At 37.8% G+C, this 16,910-nt stretch overlaps 1 protein-coding gene across 1 annotated transcript in view; it reads left to right on the top strand.

Moving 5' to 3' along the window:
• Positions 1–16,910, top strand: part of ltk (leukocyte receptor tyrosine kinase) — a 64,798-nt gene that overhangs the window by 23,655 nt on the left and 24,233 nt on the right. Inside the window, exons 7-15 of the mRNA XM_079832640.1 lie at positions 5,652–5,801; positions 7,614–7,714; positions 9,555–9,715; positions 10,883–10,977; positions 12,698–12,778; positions 13,196–13,370; positions 14,796–14,946; positions 15,037–15,168; positions 15,441–15,597. Coding sequence (XP_079688766.1) covers positions 5,652–5,801; positions 7,614–7,714; positions 9,555–9,715; positions 10,883–10,977; positions 12,698–12,778; positions 13,196–13,370; positions 14,796–14,946; positions 15,037–15,168; positions 15,441–15,597 — 1,203 coding nt within the window. The remainder of the gene's footprint in view (positions 1–5,651; positions 5,802–7,613; positions 7,715–9,554; positions 9,716–10,882; positions 10,978–12,697; positions 12,779–13,195; positions 13,371–14,795; positions 14,947–15,036; positions 15,169–15,440; positions 15,598–16,910) is intronic.

The following is a 16,910-nucleotide window of genomic DNA, read 5'->3' as shown; positions in this document are numbered from 1 at the left end:
CAGTTTTATTCCATTTCTGTGGCGCACATCAGACCATTTAGTTTGGAGCTCTTTAGCCATTTAAAAAGACAATATTTAATATTTTTTGGTTATTTTAAATGTAAAGAACTTGCTGCATCCCACCAGTCCTTTAATTTAATTTATGATAATCGAAACATTTCTTTGAAAGGTGGCCTTTAAGCCATAAATCCTTGTAAGATTTGTGAGATCTTTCTTGCCAATTTGCATTTCGTTGAGAGTGCTCAATAAAAGTATGCACAGCAGTGTGACAAGGCGATATAAGAAGGTGCTGTTGAGTAATTTGCTGGCTGTGTCATTCACATTAGCTGTATTAAATCTTATGGCCATGATACATTTCTAATCCTTTCACTGGAGGCGTTGGATTAGCAAACCTACTCTGTCAAAGTTTTTCACTGAGTAAAGAACTACACAATGGACCTGAAATGCATCCGTGTGTGCTTTCCTCGTGGAAAACTATTTGCATATTTATTGATTTGTTTAATCTTCATTAACATTTATACTCTGCTTAGATGATTTATAATTATCGTCTGTGTACAAAGAACTTGTAGATATTTTGTAATATTTGGCACACAGCACTTCTAATCCACAAAGATAAAAAAGTTGAGAGCAAAGACTCGATGAAATCCAAATTTACAGACAGCCTATTAAAAATGTATTAAAGATTTATCTGCTACACATATTGCATAAACATTCAGTTAATTATTCTAGAATTAACAAAAGAACCCTAATAATTTGATTACCTACTCGATTGGCATGAAAAAGCAGTTATAACCATGTAATGCTGAATAATTGAAACTGTCATTCAAACTGAAATAAAGCATTTGATAAATATCTTACAATTCAGTTCAGTTGAGTTCAATTTATTTGTTTAGAAATCTTCATTTATTTATATTGCTATATATTGTTGTCATATTTTTTTAAATATTAATCAGCACAACTGTTTTTAACATTGATGATGATAATAATCAGAAATGTTTCTTGAGCACCAAATCAACATTTCCAATGATTTCTGAAGGATCATGTGACACTGAAGACTGGTGTAATGATGCCAGAAATTCTGATTTTCTATCACAGAAATGAATTATATTTTAAAATATAGTAAAGGTGCAGTGTGTAATATTTATGAGGATCTATTGACTAGTGTTGTCAAAAGTACAGACCGCGATGCCAAGTCAGTACTAAAATGTAAAAAATGTGACGCTTTGAGCGCTGTTGAGCTGGAATCATAAACACCCGATCTTTCGAATATTGCACTTTAATAATTGTTTCATCAATACGGCATCCTCAATAAATCCGTCTCCGGTGTAATGACTCCGATCTTTCAAATATTGCAATTTAATAATTGTTTAATCGATACGGCATCCTCAATAAACCCGTCTCCGGCGTAATGACTCCGATCTTTCAAATATTGCAATTTAATAATTGTTTAATTGATACGGCATCCTCAATAAACCTGTCTCCGGCGTTATGACTCTGATCTTTCGAATATTCCGATCTATTATGACCTCTGACCTGTTAAGTTGCCAGAATAATAATCATGCTGTTTGTTAATTGTCCAGAGGAGAACTGGCACCACGACTGAGCCTGGTTTCTCACAAGGTTTATTTTTTTCCATTAGGTCACCTAATGGGGTTTTGGTTTCCTTGCCGCTGTCGCCTCTGGCTTGGCTTGCTCAGTTGGGGACAATCAATTTTTCAACTAAATATCCAAATAAATCTAATTATTAAACTAAATTAACCATATAAACTAAATTAATGATCTAATTACTGACCTAAAGCCTACATTGTCACTGTATGATAATTGAAATGAACTGATGACATCACCGTTTTCTCCGGAACGGCTATACAGCTGAGTAAAATTCTGTTGCATTATTTTCCTGTTTAACACTGAGAAGCTGCTTTGAAACAATCTGTATTGTTAAAAGCGCTATATAAATAAAGTTGACTTGACTTGACCTATGACTGGCCATTGTGCTCATGCGCTCATCGGATGTGTCTGTGATTGGCTACAATGATCAACACATGGGAGCGTTTGAAAGCACACGGAAGTGTTTGAAAGTGTTTTGAAAGCGGGAGAAGGAGCATCGGAAAGCACAAGCAGGCGGACCGGTAGGCTGATAGGCGCCTGCATTCAAACGCACCCGCGTGTATCTGTGTAAGCGTCATTGATGTATATTTACAACATGTTTTTGAAGCGCTGGTCATTGTAGCCAATCACAGACATATTTGATGAGCGCGTGAGAGCACAATGGCCAGTCAGAGGTGTTTACGATTCCGCTCAACAGCGCTCAAAGCATCACATTTTTAACATTTCAGTACTGACTTGGTATTGCGGTCGGTACTTTTAACAACACTACTATTGACAGAAATATAATATACAATATAATATGCAATATAATATACATAACTATGTTTTCAGTGGTGTATAAAGACCTTACATAATGAACCGTTATGTTTTTATTACCTTAGAATGAGCCATTTCTATCCCCATTCACCGCGGGTCCCCTTACAATGAAATCACCATTTTGTGCCACCATGTTTCTACAGTAGCATTAAATGGACTGATCTACAGAGCACTAGCTACTCTCTGCTGTCTCAGACGATGACATCTTTGTCCTGTGTTGGCCACTGTAGCTTTTCTATGTGCTTCGAAAAGGAGGGGTGAGCGGTGGCCAGTTTCAACTTGCAACCTCACCTCTAGATGCCGCTAGAATTTACACAGTGCACCTTTAAAATAAAAAACACTTATTTTAAATTGTAAAAATATTTTAAAGTATTACTGTTTTTACTTTATTTTTGATCAAATAAATTTCGCCTTAGTGACTGAGACTCAGAAAACGTACTACCCCAAACTTTTGAATGGTAGTAAATAGGCTATATTTTATAAATAAATGAATGCACAGTTTGAATATATTATACTATACATACAGTGAGGAAAATAAGTATTTGAACACCCTGCTATTTTGCAAGTTCTCCCACTTAGAAATCATGGAGGGGTCTGAAATTGTCATCGTAGGTCCATGTCCACTGTGAGAGACATAATCTAAAAAAACAAAATTCCAAAAATCACAATGTATGATTTATTAACTATTTATTTGTATGATACAGCTGCAAATAAGTATTTGAACACCTGTCTATCAGCTAGAATTCTGACCCTCAAAGACCTGTTAGTCTGCCTTTAAAATGTCCACCTCCACTCCATTTATTATCCTAAATTAGATGCACCTGTTTGAGGTCGTTAGCTGCATAAAAACACCTGTCCAACCCATTCAATCAGTAAGAATCCAACTACTAACATGGCCAAGACCAAAGAGCTGTCCAAAGACACTAGAGAAAAAATTGTACACCTCCACAAGGCTGGAAAGGGCTACGGGGAAATTGCCAAGCAGCTTGGTGAAAAAAGGTCCACTGTTGGAGCAATCATTAGAAAATGGAAGAAGCTAAACATGACTGTCAATCTCCCTCGGACTGGGGCTCCATGCAAGATCTCACCTCGTGGGGTCTCAATAATCCTAAGAAAGGTGAGAAATCAGCCCAGAACTACATGGGAGGAGCTGGTCAATGACCTGAAAAGAGCTGGGACCACCGTTTCCAAGGTTACTGTTGGTAATACACTAAGACGTCATGGATTGAAATCATGCATGGCACGGAAGGTTCCCCTGCTTAAACCAGCACATGTCCAGGCCCGTCTTAAGTTTGCCAATGACCATTTGGATGATCAAGAGGAGTAATGGGAGAAAGTCATGTGGTCAGATGAGACCAAAATATAACTTTTTGGTCATAATTCCACTAAACGTTTTTGGAGGAAGAAGAATGATGAGTACCATCCCAAGAACACCATCCCTACTGTGAAGCATGGGGATGGTAGCATCATGCTTTGGGGGTGTTTTTCTGCACATGGGACAGGGCGACTGCACTGTATTAAGGAGAGGATGACCGGGGTCATGTATTGCGAGATTTTGGGGAACAACCTCCTTCCCTCAGTTAGAGCATTGAAGATGGGTCGAGGCTGGGTCTTCCAACATGACAATGACCCGAAGCACACAGCCAGGATAACCAAGGAGTGGCTCTGTACTTATTTGCAGCTGTATCACACAAATAAATAGTTTAAAAAGCATACATTGTGATTTCTGGATTTTTTTTTTTAGATTATGTCTCTCACAGTGGACCTGCACCTACGATGACAATTTCAGACCCCTCCATGATTTCTAAGTGGGAGAACTTGCAAAATAGCAGGGTGTTCAAATACTTATTTTCCTCACTGTATTTACTTGAAAAATAGTCATTGGCATAAGTAATGCAGAAGTATGTAAACCACCAGTGTTGCTACAAGATAATTCTGGCCTTTGCTTGAATTGTAGACTAAGGGCCAGATTTAGTCAGACCAGACTAAACAGGGCAAATTAGCGTGAGTGCGCAATTCCAAAAAAACAACGATGGGAGTGGAAAGTTCTGCGGGTGATCTACAGACGACACGCAAATGAAAGAACACAGACGCAGCCGGATCATTTCCATTACCAACGCAATATACCAAGAGCAGCGCAAATTAGCATCTACTTTAAGACATGCTTTTTTTTGGGTGGTTAATAATGGCACAAACACCAGTAAATTGACGAGCGCAAACCTTAGTAAATCACCTTGCGTGATTCATTTAAATACTGTCCTCCCATGAGTTTTGCTTTTCAAAGGGAAACTCCTACAAATGCTGTGCAATAACATTATTCAGTGCTAATTGTTCACTGCGTGTCTTTAGTAAATCCTGACAGTAGATTTTTATAGCCAAAAGAGAGTTTTAGAGCTGTTAGTAATTCTGGCCCAAAGACTTTTTGTTCTTTCCTCTAATATAGAAATGTCAAAAGAAATTTCTTTTGATATTCTGTGAAGGGTTTCATGATTAATCCTGAACAACATCCTAATGAAAATGATCAAAGTAACTCCCACTAAGTTTAAGCTTGTTAATTACATCCATGACATTATAAAACGTGTCCTCTGGATAATGAATCTGTCAGTTAGTTAAATCTGTCCTAGCCAATATGTACTGTGGTACCCAGAGACCATATTAGCACACATTAGTTGGAGTCCTGTCACATCAGCTGTCATTCTGCTAATTGAGGCACAATCTGCTTTTGTAAATTCATCAAACCATATATTTTAGACTCCAGTGAATATTTGACTTTTCCTCAGCTCTTTACAACTCATTACAACCTAAAATGATTTATGCGCCATTACAAATATGTAATGTGTCACAATACATCATATTTGCACAGGAGGTAATTGTATTCCCAGTAAGAAATTAAACTGAGGTCTGGAAAACAACCAACCTATCCTTTTCCCATGTCAGCATAATTCTGGTCTGTTTATTACTGGAATTAAAGATGTTGGAATTATGTAATACTTGAATACTTTCAGTACTGTATCCGATTGCTGAAATTCAGGCTTTGTCTTTGGGATATACTTGGACTTAAAACTGAATTAAACAAACTGGAAAAACAAACTACACCAGCTGTTGATATAGTGACCCTGATAACACATAATACTCCTCTGATGAGCTTTTAAAGCTCTGCTAATGTTTGCAGACACATGTTATACAGATTTGTTTCATGTTTCATAATTTGCTTTATGTCTTTGCAGACTCCTTACCTTTGGGTTCATACTGTTCATTTGAGTCGGGCACCTGTGATTGGTCAGTGGCTTATACAAAGTCCTCTTGGAGACTAGTTAGTGGACAACAGCTCACTGAAGACACAGATCTACTGGGCACAACTCTGCAAAACACTCAAGGTAAATGTGAAACAACATCTCTCAGACATTGGTAACCTAACAGAAGAGCAATGTTTTCCATTCGAAAATGTGGAAATATTGTTACATTTAACATAATTATTTAAACAAATAATTTGCCAATAGACAAACTGTTTGAAATAAATAATACATCAACAATTTTATTTAGCAAGGATGGATTAAATTGATCAAAGGGACAGTAAGGACATTATAACTAATGTTATAATTCTTTTGAACTTTCCTGAATTATATAACGGAAAAAGTAATCACTGATGACAATTATAAGAAATGTTTCTTGAGCACCAAATCAGTATATTAGAATTAATTGTGAAATGTCAAATTAAAGGTGCATAATGAACTATAAAATATAGAAACATTGTAATGAATATTGTGGATAGAAATACTATTTAAATGTATACATGAATCATCTTTTAAATGTATCCATTACCTTAAACATTTTTGTAACGTAATAATGTATTGAAAAAGAAAAGTTAATTATTGAGTGACACACATTATCCATTTCTATTCGGGCAACTTATCAATACTTGATAATGTTGTTAGTCAGGACCTCAACAGGAAGTAAGTAAGGCCCTGTCCCAAATGGCCATAGACAGTAAAAGAAATGGACAGAGCGACTCCATAGACTTCAACGGAGATAGTTGAAGTCAGATAGAAGCACTCACTTCCTGATGGCTAAGCGTACTGCGCAGCCTCAGACTGAGCTTGACGACGTAGATGTGACGTGATCAGCCTGTCCGACAGTGGCAAGTCTTCTAGTAGTTGTGCAAAGTGAAATCTGAATCACCGAATCTTGCAGAGACAGAGAGGGTGAGCAGGAGCAACTTTTGATGCCTCCACGTCCCCCCGATTGCCTCATAGACAGTAAAATATTGCCTATGAGCTTCTCCTCGGGTCTATACGGTAATTTGTAATTTTTGGCAATCCAACGCTCTCCATTGACTTTGCATTGCGTGAGGCTGCCTCCTTGTCATTTATGACTTATAACAAAAAACAGAACAATGTCTAAAAGCTGATATGTGAAAAGGTGTACAGCAAGCAAGCTAAACAACACAGAACGAAAAACCCAGTGGTACACCTTGTCGCATATCAGCTTTTAGAAATTGTTCTGTTTTTTGTTACAAGTCAAAAATGACAAGGAGGCCGCTTCACGCAATACAAAGTCAATGGAGAGTGTTGGACTGAGTTTAGATCATTTGGTTTCCATGTTTGCGCATTGACCAAAACTATTCTCACTACATTAATACAACAGCTTTGAGACAGGGACATACAGGAGACCCATGTGTATAAAAAGACCATCTTTTAAATGTCTGTTCACATTTGTTCCAAGACAGACAATCCTTTTAGTTATGAATGTCACCAATGGGATTTTTCATGGCATGAGAATCCAAAATCCAAAAAAGGAGAACTATTTTCATGATGAGTTAATGGCATCTGTGATTTTAACATGATATCTTTACAAGGAGTCTGTAATGATTTACAGGCTGGAGGAGAATAGGCTGTATTATGTAGCTTAGAGTGATGTATTTGTAGAATGATGCAAGACTGAATCTTAAATCCACAGTATAGGTGTCCAAATCCAGTTTATTACTGGCTAGTTGTATTCCAACTTGTTAAACTGAAATGCACCCAGAAAAACGTGTGTGTGTGTGTGTGTGTGTTATAAAATTGTCAGCACTGTGTTTAAATGCCCATTCTGAAGAGGCTTTTCAGCCCTGCCTATTAAGCTTTTGTTTTATAGGCTGTTGCACATCAAATCTGAGCACTCAATAGAGTACTGATCCTTTCTCGCCTCAGGGCACTTCCTTTTCTTGAAGGTCAGAGGTGATGGTGATGAAAGTGAGCCGTTGGTTCAAAGCCCAGCTCTCCCTTCAACTATATCCAATCAGGACTGTCAGGTAAGTTAATGCTGACAGTCAAAGATTTGTGAGGAATATTAAGGCTAAGTGAGTGAACAACAAAGAAATGTTAAAATATTTACTTAAAATAGTTAGATAATGATCTCAAACTCACATTACATAATCACAATTAGGACAAGACTTGTGTTATGTTCTAATGTTTTAGACTTACACTACCTTTCAAAAGTTTGGGGTCATACGATTTTTAAAAGAAGTCTGTTTTGCTCACCAAGGCTGCAATTATTTGATACAGTAAAAACGGTAATATTGTGAAATGCTATAATAATTATTATATTTATAATGCACTTTTCTTAAACCCAGAGGGCTAAAGTAAAATAGAACAGAAACAACCAGAGCAATACAACAATTAATTAAAGAAAAACAGTCTTAAATAAATGCGTCTTAATAAACTTTTTAAAAGACTCTACATTGGTGCATTTCTGATGGGAAGAGGAAGCACATTCCATAGCTTGGGGGCTTTGTATGAAAAGGCTCTTTCCCCCATGGTCTTTAGCTTACGTGAAGGCTGATGAAGTAAAATAGAGTTAGCAGAGCGAAGAGAGCGTGATGATCACAAAAATACTGGTGCAGTCCCATGAAGTGCCTTGAATGTTAAAATATGAATTTTAAAATCGATTCTTGCATGAATGGGAAGCCAGTGCAATTGTGAAAGAACCGATGTAATGTGTTCACGAGGAGAAGTACGAGTGAGCACACGAGCGGCAGAATTTTGAATATACTGAGTAGCTGGAAGGCCAGAGAACAAGGCATTACAGTAATCTAACCTAGTTGTAATGAAGTCATGTATAAGCCTTTCTGTGTCTGCAAAAGAGAGAAAAGGTCTAAGTCGAGCAATGTTTCTCAGATGGTAAAATGCAGCTTTAGAGATGTGTTTTATGTGTGCTTCAAATGTTAACTGTGGATCAAAAATGACACCAAGATTTCGCACCTGTGAAGTGGGGATTACCGTGCTGGAATCAGCAATCAAACTGATCTGCTCGGCCTTACGAGTAGCCGCCAGTGTACCAATCTGCATCAATTCAGTTTTGGAGCCGTTCAGCTTCAGGAAGTAATTCTGCATCCAGATACTGATCTCTGCTAGACAACTACGCAAAGCTATTAATGAGCAATGGACATCAGGACTAGTGGTGATGTAAATCTGCATATCATCCGCATAGCAGTGATACCCAAGACCATCTGCCCAAGTGGAAGCATGTAAATGTTAAATAAAATTGGACCCAGTACTGAACCCTGAGGAACTCCCTGTCGAACCGGCATGGTATCAGATTTGTAATTACCCAAGCTAACAATAAATAAATAATAATAACAATATAAAATAACTATAGTTTGAAATATATTTGAAAATGTACTTAATTTATCATTTTTTAGCAGCCATTACTCCAGTCTTCAGTGTCACATGATCCTTCAGAAATCATTCAGATATGCAAACTTTCTTGTTGATAACAGTTTTGCTTTTGTGGAAACCATGATGATTTTTTTCAAGATTCTTCTAAGAATAGACAAACATTAATTTGAATGTCTTTTCTGTCACATCAATTTAATGCATCCTTGCTGAATAAAAGTATTAATGTCTTTTAAAATAAAATAAAATTGAGTGGTAGTTATGTTTGACTATTCACATAAAATGGTTTTGTACTGTGACGCAATATTTGGTTTCTGAGACTTTGCTTTGTTGGCAGATTTCAAGTTAATTGTCCATGAAAAATTGGGACACTTCTGTACTGGATATCTACAAAGAGCTTACACAGAGTTATCTTACATGCAGCCAAAGTTTCTATATTACACTTGATTTGCTCAACTGCTGAGGGTTTCTTTGCAGTTGCAGTTCTCTTTGTACCTGTATGGGGACTTCAATGGAACGGTGTTGCTGTCTGTTCTGGAGAACGGAATCTCAGCAGCTACGCTGATGTGGGAGAGATCCGGACACTGGAAGGACGCTTGGCAAGAGATCACTCTGCCGATTACAAAGATCTTAAATAGGTGAGATGATTAGATGCACCCAACTTAATTTCAGGTGGTATACTTCAATTAAAATATTTTTGGTCAAAGCTGCCGAAAAAGTTTGGGGATTCCTCACAAATCAATTAACAAAATCCCTGCCAAAGGGCTGCATTTACATTGCAGGTCTTGATGCCCAATTCCGATTTGTTGACTATATCTATCTATTTATTTATTTTTTTGACGACCAGCTTACATTTTCTTTTAGAGGTGACCCATATCCGATATCTGCATTTATACTATACACTTGGCAAAATAACCCAAGCTAGATGTACTGACCTGGAAAAGCTATGCTGAAAAGGAAGTAAAAAGGGTGTGATTTCCAATGGATGCAGATGAAATGATAATACAAGATTTTGCTTTCTGCACAATATTTAAAGGTCAGCAAAACATTGGGTTGAGGCTTAGTCCTCCATTGGGCCATTGAAAAGAGTCATGTGATCGCGGTTGGTGTCCAGATTTGACGTAATTCGCCACTGCCGCTTTTTTTGTGACAGGCGACTCACATTGACGGGAATGTCTAATCTGTCTGCTTATATGGCAGGCACAAACAGACACGTATCCGATTCATATAAGATTTATTTCCACATATGAATGAGGCCTGAAACCAGCCAATATCGGAATCCATTTGCTTACACGTTCGTGGGTCATATCCGATCTGTGCCAAATGAGGGGAAAAAAATGGAATTGGGTCACTTGAGCCATGTAATGTAAATGCAGCGCAAGAGTATAATATTTAATAAGTTAAACTAATAAATAATTGTTGGTAGTGGTGGGGGGAGGGGGGGTCATCTTACTTGTGGACCCTATAAATCCCTCATTAACTCCATTTAATGTCCAACATAATATAAAACCACACATCACTATTATGTCATGACAAAAATGAGCTAAAATAACCTCCGAACTGTTCTGATTTGTCAATGATGTTCAGATAGAAATGTTAAAATGAATGAGCTTTTAACTAGAGATGAAATATGGTGCTGTCTATGATACAAAAGTCTTGCCCTGATTAGAGTGATGTAAACGAGGAATTGTTGAACTTTACTCTGGTTATTTTGTTTTATTTGTTTTATATGTCTAGATTTACATTGACAACTCTGATTTGACCTTTCATATTCTAAAATATTTTTTCATTTGTTTTGAGCACAGCTTCCATCTTAAAGTGCAGGCTTTCTGGACTTCTGGCTCTAAGGCTGACATTGCACTCGATGACATTTCATTAAGTGCAGCTTGTTTTGACACAGGTAACCTTTCTGCCTCACACATATACAGCGTGCACACAAGTTTATTGACCACAGTTTTACACTCATGATTGCGTCCAACCATTCAACGATAAGGCGTGTTCAAAAATGTAGTATTTAGTAAGACGTGATTTAAGATGTGATGCGCGCACATGATGTCTAACCGCTGTCTCCAGTTAGCAGTGGGAGATGGTTCTCATAACGGGGTTGATGTAGACTCTGCTTGATTGATTTCGAAGGATGGGAGAAGTGATAAGACGACCTCCCTATTCGCTCTCTTATTTTGCAATCGGCAAATGTTGTAAAAATGGCAACGATAGTCTTTCTGCTTTTCTGACTATATACTCAGAATCCGTGCTACGGTTGACCGCAGGAATTGATGGGACTGGTAATTGACGTTCAAGACTCGTGAAAGACGAGATTTACTATCCTTGTTAACTTTGTTTTCTATAATCTGTGATTTGGAGAAATTCCTGAGCCATCTGCTCAATAAATATCATATTTAGCTTTCTATTTATTCCTCCTCTTTCTGTTCTTTCTGTCATGTTGCCACTGTCACGGTCTGTGTTCACTCATCACCTTCATTCTCCACCCTATCTAACCCAATAAAAGCCAAGGACATGGACTTTGGAGGTCTTGGAATTCTCTTTTTATTGATTTGTATTTTAGTTATTCTGAAATATAGGAGAAAGAAAAATAATATAAATAGAAAAATGCAAGTGCTGTGGCTTAGTTGTTGCTACACATGCTGTAGGTAAGGGAAGTGCAAATCTGGCTTCCTACATTTTCTGATGCCTCTCTCATCCCCCATTATATCATTTGGGCAAGCATGAATGTCCACTCATGGACCAAACCAGCCTGGACCAGCATGGACATTCCTGTATGCGCTGGTTTAGTGCCTGTCTTTCTGATAGACTAACATAGCCTTGTTCAACAACAAGCATTATTGTCCAAGTGGAGATGGTTGACCAAGGAAGTCTTGCTTGATAAACTAGTGAAGATGGTTATATCTTCAGACTATTTCGGAAAGCAGCAACCAATTGTCACGTGTAGCCTGTTTTAGTTTAGTTTAGTTTAGTTTTTTGTGTTCCGTTCCAGTTTTGCCTGCCGTATTTGTGAGTTTGGGGCGTTTTGGGGGCCTGAAAACACAAGCTTTTGAAAACGCATTTTGTAGTGCAAGGTTTTGAAAGCAATACCATCTCCATTTAAACAACAAAAATGCGAATCTGTGAAAACGGTGATGTCATGCGCATGCATGTTACATGTTCGGGGTGTTTCTTGACAAAGCGACATCGCCAACTACTGGCCTGACATGCATAATACAGACTTTTAGTCATTTTCGCAGATCCATGTGAACGGGGATTGTTTTGACAACGCTGTCGTCTGTTTTTAGTGCATCATTGTCGTATAAACATACCCTCAATTTCCATGGTTCTTAATTAGTTAACACCTGTGTTAGCCCTCGGTTTCCTTGTCTGGTCTCGTTTCAGTTTAAGTGGTTGTTGATATCATTACTCTTTGTGATTCTCCTGCATGTTAACCTTTTGAATTATTATTATGATTAAAGACTGTTAGTTTGTTGTGCGTTTATTTCAGCCACCGTTTGTGACACCAATACAATGCTGGTATTGTCAACCAACAATTTTATTGAGTCTAACATCTCGCACTTTCATTTGTCTTCCTCTTTTTGTTCTCTGTTCTCTTTCCACATCTGGTTTATAAGAACTAAATGAACTGCTTCTTGGACAAGGACTACTGCATAATTTAGACTCCTCCAGCCCTCTCCCAGAACCCTCAGCTTCAGGTACAGTCTTTCTCCTGCATACTGTATTATACAAATACTCTACCATACATTTAAAAAAAAAAAAATTAATAAGTCTCTTATGCTCACCAAGGCTGCAATTATTTGATCAAAAATAAAAACAGAAATATTGTGAAATATTATTCCATTAAAAATAACATAATAAAATAATACAAATATGTAATTTATTCCTGTGATGGCAAAGCTGAATTTTCAGCATCATAACGTCATAATGTCACAAGATGCAATGTTGAAAACAGTTGTGCTGCCTAATATTTTATAAAAACCTTTTTTCCAGATTCTTTGTTGAATAGAATGTTTAAAACAACTGCATTTATTTGAATTAGAAATCTTTTGTAACATTTTAAATGTCTTTATTGTAAAAATATGAAAAAAGAAAGCAGTGTCTTTTATTTTCAGAGGCATCCCTTATAACATGGTGGTTTACTTCCTGTGGAGCAAGCGGACCTCTAGGACCGACTCAAGCACAATGTGACAGTGCCTACCGCAACACCAATGTCAGTGTGGTGGTGGGGAAGGATGGCCCTCTCAGAGGGGTTCAGATGTGGAGGGCCCCAGCTACCAACATATACAAGTAAGTTCAGAAGCTGGATTCTATCTTGGGTTCAAAAACAGGTACTGTACAGGTACTACTAGCATTGGTCTTTCTGGAGAAGCAGTTTGATCAAATACGTCTTACTGGTTTACCTAGTTAAGAAGTCTGGTGGTGATCATCCTTTGCTAGTGAAAAACATCCAAAATGCATAAAATTCAAATATTTGTGTGGCCAAAATTTTGTTGCCGCTCATTTAAACTGTTTTTTGCTTTGTCAACATGAGCTATGTGGTCTTAAAATAAGAGAATCTCCCCTCAAAATCCAAATGAATGCAGGTAGATGCATTTAAGCAGATGTTAATACCAGGTGTGAACAGTTTTTTTTTCAGTCTTCCTCTCTTCTTGTTTCTCTATTTTTCCCTGTTTCATTCACTTTTCTTACAAAGGCAGCAAGTGGCATGACTCACTGGCTGTAGGCACAAATAAATCTCTTCCTGTTCTCCACTTAATCTGGCCCCTGTGTAGTCAAGCCTTTGAACTGATTTACAGTGATTATAGAGGCTAGTCATGGGAGCTCATTAAAAACAACTCCAAAACTGTCTGTGAAAGAAGGGCGTGCAGGAGAGGAGATGCAGGAGACGAGATGCAGGAGACAGGAAATATGGCAGATAACTATCAGATGAACTTATACGACACTATGTTGTTGTGATGCTATTGCATTCAGGGTGCCAGACTGAAATATAGAGATCCAACCCAGGCTATCCCTCATTCGTAAACTGAATTATTTTATATTGTACCCTTTTGTTTTGGTGCCCTAAGCACTCACTGGCTTTAATAACAAAATATTATATTTGCCTTCAGACAGGAAGTTTTATCTTCCTTAGTGATGTGAGGGAATGAAAGTATTTGCTTTTACACTTTAGGATTAGCTCAGCTTAAGTTGTAGGCTATGTTATTAAAATTATAGCGTTTATATTCACAGGGATAATGGTGATGATTTTGGGCCCACTTATGGCTTAATCACTTAATATAATACTTGTATATTAATAGCATATTTTAGCTCAACTTTGTGATGCCAAGGACCCTCAAGTATGATGTGTAGATTTACTTATGATTTGTAGATTTACTATTGTTAAATTAGCAATAACAATTTACTTATTTCTAAATAAGAATGATTCTATTTAGCATTAAAAGCAATATGGTTATGATTGATGCTGTTAAAAATAATCAGTATTAAAATAATTGATTTCAAATACGCATGCTGTCTTGTAAAATGTAAAAATTTCCCATTTTCATACAGTATTATTAGACCATAGTTCATCTGTTCTCAAACGTTCTTCTTTTTAAGGTTCATTTTAAATTATTTTCTGTTTCTCTTTATGTGTATTAGTTTTTAGAGATAGCAGGTGTGTCCTCTGTTAATTTAGTGCATTGGGAATACTGAGGAAACATCCTAATTTTCCAGGATTTCAGCCTATGGAGCCGCAGGAGGTAAAGGAGCAAAGAACCATAACAAGCGTTCACATGGTGTCATCATCTCAGCTATCTTCCCACTGGAGAAAGGGGACATCCTCTACATCCTAATTGGTCACCAAGGAGAAGATGCCTGTCCAGGAGTGAGTGAAACTTGGCCATTGTTTTTTTTCCCGATATATTTATGTATAGCTTTCTGTCTACATTTATGTTTTGTCTTCACATATGTACAGAGGAACCTCCTAACCCATAAAATCTGTCTGGGCGAGTCTTCTGTGATTGAAGATGGTTTTGACAGTGATGGTTCGGCCTTGAAGTGGGCGGGGGGCGGAGGTGGTGGTGGGGGAGCCACATACATATATCGGGTAAGATCTTTCTTTTCTTCCAATTTTCTTGTCTCTAACACATCTTTAAAAACATCCATCACAGCCTTGTGAGTACCCTTAAGGGGAGCCATGTGGACAGCAGTCGTCGTCTGATAGTGCCTGTCTAGACAAGCATTTTTGAGACATCCTGAAATAATTTGGAGTCATCTGAATTGGAACACAGATGTAAATGAGGGCCTGTCTGGCTTTTTCTTTTTTACTTTGATGAAAAGTAACTCTGATGTTGTTTTTTTTGGGATGCCCGGGAGCAGATGGAGAACGGGGAACCAGTGCCTTTGTTGATTGCTGCAGGCGGGGGAGGAAAGGCCTACCTGGAGGACCCTGAAAGCAGCCTGGACCCGATTTTCCTGGAACAATATGAGAATGACACCTCCGCTTCTGGGATCAATGGCAAATCTGGAGCAGCAGGTACTTTATTTTTTACAGCACAGCTCACAGCAGTATTTCTTGAATGAAAAAATATTCTGGACATAACATTGTTCTGCTATTGACTATACACATATATATATATATATATATATATAGAGGCTATATATATATATAAATATATATGGACAAATGTATTGGGACACCTGACCATTACACCAACAGAGACTGTAATGACATTGTAATCTAAATACATAGACATTTATATGGAGTTGGTCCCCCCTATGAAGCTACAGTATAACAGCTTTCACTCGCCTGGGAAGGCTTTCCACAAGATTTTGGAGTGTTTCTATGGGAATTTTTACCCATTCATCCAGTAGAGCATTTGTGAGGTCGGGCACTAATGTTGGACGAGAAGCCTGGATTGCAATCTCTGTTCTAGTTCAAGTGTTACAGTGGGTAGAGAAAAAATCACCCCACTTTAAAATAATCACATTTTGTTGCTTTGCAGCCTGAAATGAAGACAGACATCGTTTTTTTTTTTTTCATCCAGCCGTATTTACTTTGTGAAAGATATAACATCCACGTGAAAGAAGTAACACCAAAAATTTTAAAACAGAATCACTGAGTTTGAAAAAGGATAACCCCCTTGTGTCAGTATTGTGTTGAACCACCTTTTGCTTTATTTACTGCCTTTAGTCTGTTAGGATATGTCTCTGCTAACTTTGCATATCTAGACTTTGCAATATTTGACCACTCTTCTTTGCAGAACTGCTCAAGTTCAGTTCAATTTAATGGTGACCGTTTGTGGACTGCAGCATTTAAGTCATTCCACAGATTTCCAATGGGGTTTAAGTCTGGGCTCTGACTAGGCCATTCAAGGACATTCACCTTTTTCTCCTTTAACCACTGTGTGGTCAGTTTTGCTGTGTGCTTTGGGTCATTGTCATGTTGGAAGGTAAACCTTCTTCCCATTGACAACTTTCTGGCAGAGGGCAGGAGATTTTCCTCAAGAATTTGATGGTATTTTGCCCCATCCATTTTTCCTTCTATCCTGACAAATGCTCCAGTCCCTGCTGCAGAGAAACAACCCCATAACATGATATTACCATCCCCATGCTTTACTGTAGGAATGGTGTTATTTGGATGGTGAGCTGTATTGGATTTCCGCCAGACATATCGTTTGGCGTTGAAGCCAAATAATTCAATTTTAGTCTCATCTGACCATAACACCTTTTTCCATGTGGCCTCAGAATCTTCAATGTGCGTTTTGGCAAAGCTCAGTCGTGACTGCATGTGGCCTCCTGACTTGTGCCTGTCCACAACTTTATCCCGGAGATCTTTTGACAATGCCT

The sequence above is a fragment of the Gobio gobio genome, assembly GCF_949357685.1.
Source record: "Gobio gobio genome assembly, chromosome: 13".
Lineage (NCBI taxonomy): Eukaryota > Metazoa > Chordata > Actinopteri > Cypriniformes > Gobionidae > Gobio > Gobio gobio.
This window is presented reverse-complemented; position numbering and strand designations above follow the sequence as displayed.